Source organism: Etheostoma cragini, chromosome 8, assembly GCF_013103735.1.
Source record: "Etheostoma cragini isolate CJK2018 chromosome 8, CSU_Ecrag_1.0, whole genome shotgun sequence".
NCBI lineage: Eukaryota > Metazoa > Chordata > Actinopteri > Perciformes > Percidae > Etheostoma > Etheostoma cragini.
This window is the reverse complement of record NC_048414.1, coordinates 5,270,904-5,273,403: the sequence shown is the minus strand read 5'-3', so window position 1 is coordinate 5,273,403 and position 2,500 is coordinate 5,270,904. Positions and strand designations below refer to the sequence as shown.

Here is a 2,500-nt window from a genome sequence, read left to right as displayed (position 1 = left end):
TTGTGTGTTTATGAGATGAGTGTGTGCTTGTTTGATGTAAGACATCACTCACATCTCCAAGACTGTCTTGAGTTGTTCTAGTTTAGATTTCTTCTCCTCAATCTCACAGTCGTTGTGCTCGACCAGTTCAACCAGCAGCAGACGGGCAATATCCAGCACTTCCTGGAACCACAGAGGCAGTTATTCTTAATTTAGTGTTTATCTTTAAAATGTAACACACTTTCTCACCCTCTCTCTCTCACAAGCAAGCACGCGCACACACACACACACACACACAGAATGCAGTGTGACAGCTGTGTTGGTATATATATTTACACAACAAAGCAATGGTTTGTGATCCATGAAACAATTATGAAGCTTGATATGCAAACACAACTGTGCTCTAAAACCCTTCATTATGCTGTAAAAAGAACTCAGTCATAATCTGCCAAAAAAAAGAATAAATAAATAAATAAACAGGCAGAGGAAAGGGAGTGTGGGAAAAAAAGAAGGATCAAGAGATTTAAAATCAACCTCACTCACTTGTAGCTGTTTTGGCTTCTTCAGTTTCAGTTTCCCTGACTTGTAGCCTCCATACTTCTCAAATAACTCAAAGAATCTGTGCAGGAAAAAAACAAAACAAATAAAACAGTAGAATTGAGAGACAGTTATATTGGTTAATGGCAATATCATTAAAGTAAAACGTATTTGACATAAAATAAGTAGGTAAAGAGAAACAGGCTGGTGCAGTTTGTTTTTATTTAATTAGAAAGTTTCAGCAGAGAAGGCAGGTTTATGATGAAATATATTGTTAACATCTGCACTTTTCTGTAAATTAAGTGAGGACAGCAAATTCTGCATCTTAATCTTTTTAATCCATATTTTGTAGTTATAGGAGCTACACTATGCAAGGATATCTTTCATTTAAATATGGACAACACTTTTTTTTTTTTTTTTAAACAAGAGACCAAACATTTAAAATATTCTGACAGAACAAGAAAGAGACATCTTAATGCTGAAGCAAAGAGACTTACAGAGGATGTCGGACCTCCATTTTCATTTTTTGCTTTGGTGTGCGATCTCCATGGCGGATAATGGCAATAACACAGCGCAGCTCCATCCTGAATAAGGTAAAGGAAAATTAAAATAAAATGTTATTTCACCATTGCACCTCAACAAATGTCCACTAAGACCTTATCCAAGCCTGAACATCACTGCCCATCATTAAGAGTGTCACTAAGAATGAGAAACCAAAGGACACTTTGAGAAATTAGTGTTTCAGCTATAGTGCGCAGTTTCTTTCTTCCCCGGGAGGATTTCTAAGTTATGACAACAACACTGTAATTGCATCCACATGATACAAGCCTTCTTTGATCGCACAGCACCCCTCCTCCATGCAGTTGCTTGTAACCAAGGAGGACATGGAGGATTAAAAAACAAGATGGACTCTTCACAAGAGGTAATTATGTTCACTCAAGTTTTTGAGCGTGAAAGTTACCGGACGACACCAAATTAAACATAGCCGTACTGACAAATAGAAAGAGAGTTTTATGGAGCTGATTAGCTTTGAATATACTCATTTTGCAATAGCTTGAATGTAACAAACGTATATTAATATAAAGAAGTTACGCACTAAAGCTTTAAGTAAATAAATCACAGTAAAATCATACATTTTAAAACGGAACATTAATTTAACAGTGAATTTAGATTTATTTATTTTTGCAACATTTGATTCAAAAGTACTTCTAATCTGTTAAAATACAGCTATAAAACATGATATACCTTACTTAATGAATCTTTTATCTCCACAAACCTTTAAGGATTTTGAACACAAAGTTCACACAGACATACTGAATAGATAAAGTCATAACATCTCATATATGGTGTGTTGTATCATATGTACAGTAGTCCACAGATCAATCTATCTTCCCTTACACCACTTAGCGGATCTTTTCTTTTTTAAAGCTTTTTTACGTACATTGTTCCTGAGGTTGTTGGGACGATTGGGATGTCTTCAGCTTCCATGGGGATGGACCAGGGGATGTGGAACTGGGGGGCCAACTCCCTCATGACCATGTTGCTGATGAGGCAGAGAAAACAATTAAAGACTTAAAAGGATGAGTATGTAGGATCTAGTGGAGAGGTTGCTCAAAACTATGCACATCACTGTGTCAGCGGCAGCTGCTGCCTTCGGTACTTTTCTACACACGGAGAGCCTGACTTCCCATAACAAACCCCGTCGGACTAATGTCACATACACACGTTGCCCACATGGCTACCTGCCTTAAAGAGGAAGGATCGGACGGTAATACTAATGTAAAAGGAGAATGATGAAAGTTTAGCTACCGTACCTTTCTATCAAGCAGCAAAAAAAGGATAAGCTTCAACATGCGCATCCGCACATCGCTATGTCGATGCTAAAACACAATATCGTTCAGCCCTAATATACATATACAGTGGGTACGGAAAGTATTCAGACCCCTTTAAATTTTTCACTCTTTGTTTCATTGCAGCCTTTTTC

At 37.3% G+C, this 2,500-nt stretch overlaps 1 protein-coding gene across 12 annotated transcripts in view; it reads right to left on the bottom strand.

Moving 5' to 3' along the window:
* Positions 1 to 2,500, bottom strand: part of ppip5k1b (diphosphoinositol pentakisphosphate kinase 1b) — a 45,372-nt gene that overhangs the window by 27,480 nt on the left and 15,392 nt on the right. For all 12 annotated transcript variants that reach the window (XM_034879534.1, XM_034879535.1, XM_034879537.1 and 9 more), the window contains exons 10-13: positions 1,958 to 2,059; positions 1,014 to 1,100; positions 523 to 598; positions 53 to 162 (exon numbers count right to left, since the gene is read on the bottom strand). In XM_034879534.1, coding sequence (XP_034735425.1) covers positions 53 to 162; positions 523 to 598; positions 1,014 to 1,100; positions 1,958 to 2,059 — 375 coding nt within the window. The remainder of the gene's footprint in view (positions 1 to 52; positions 163 to 522; positions 599 to 1,013; positions 1,101 to 1,957; positions 2,060 to 2,500) is intronic.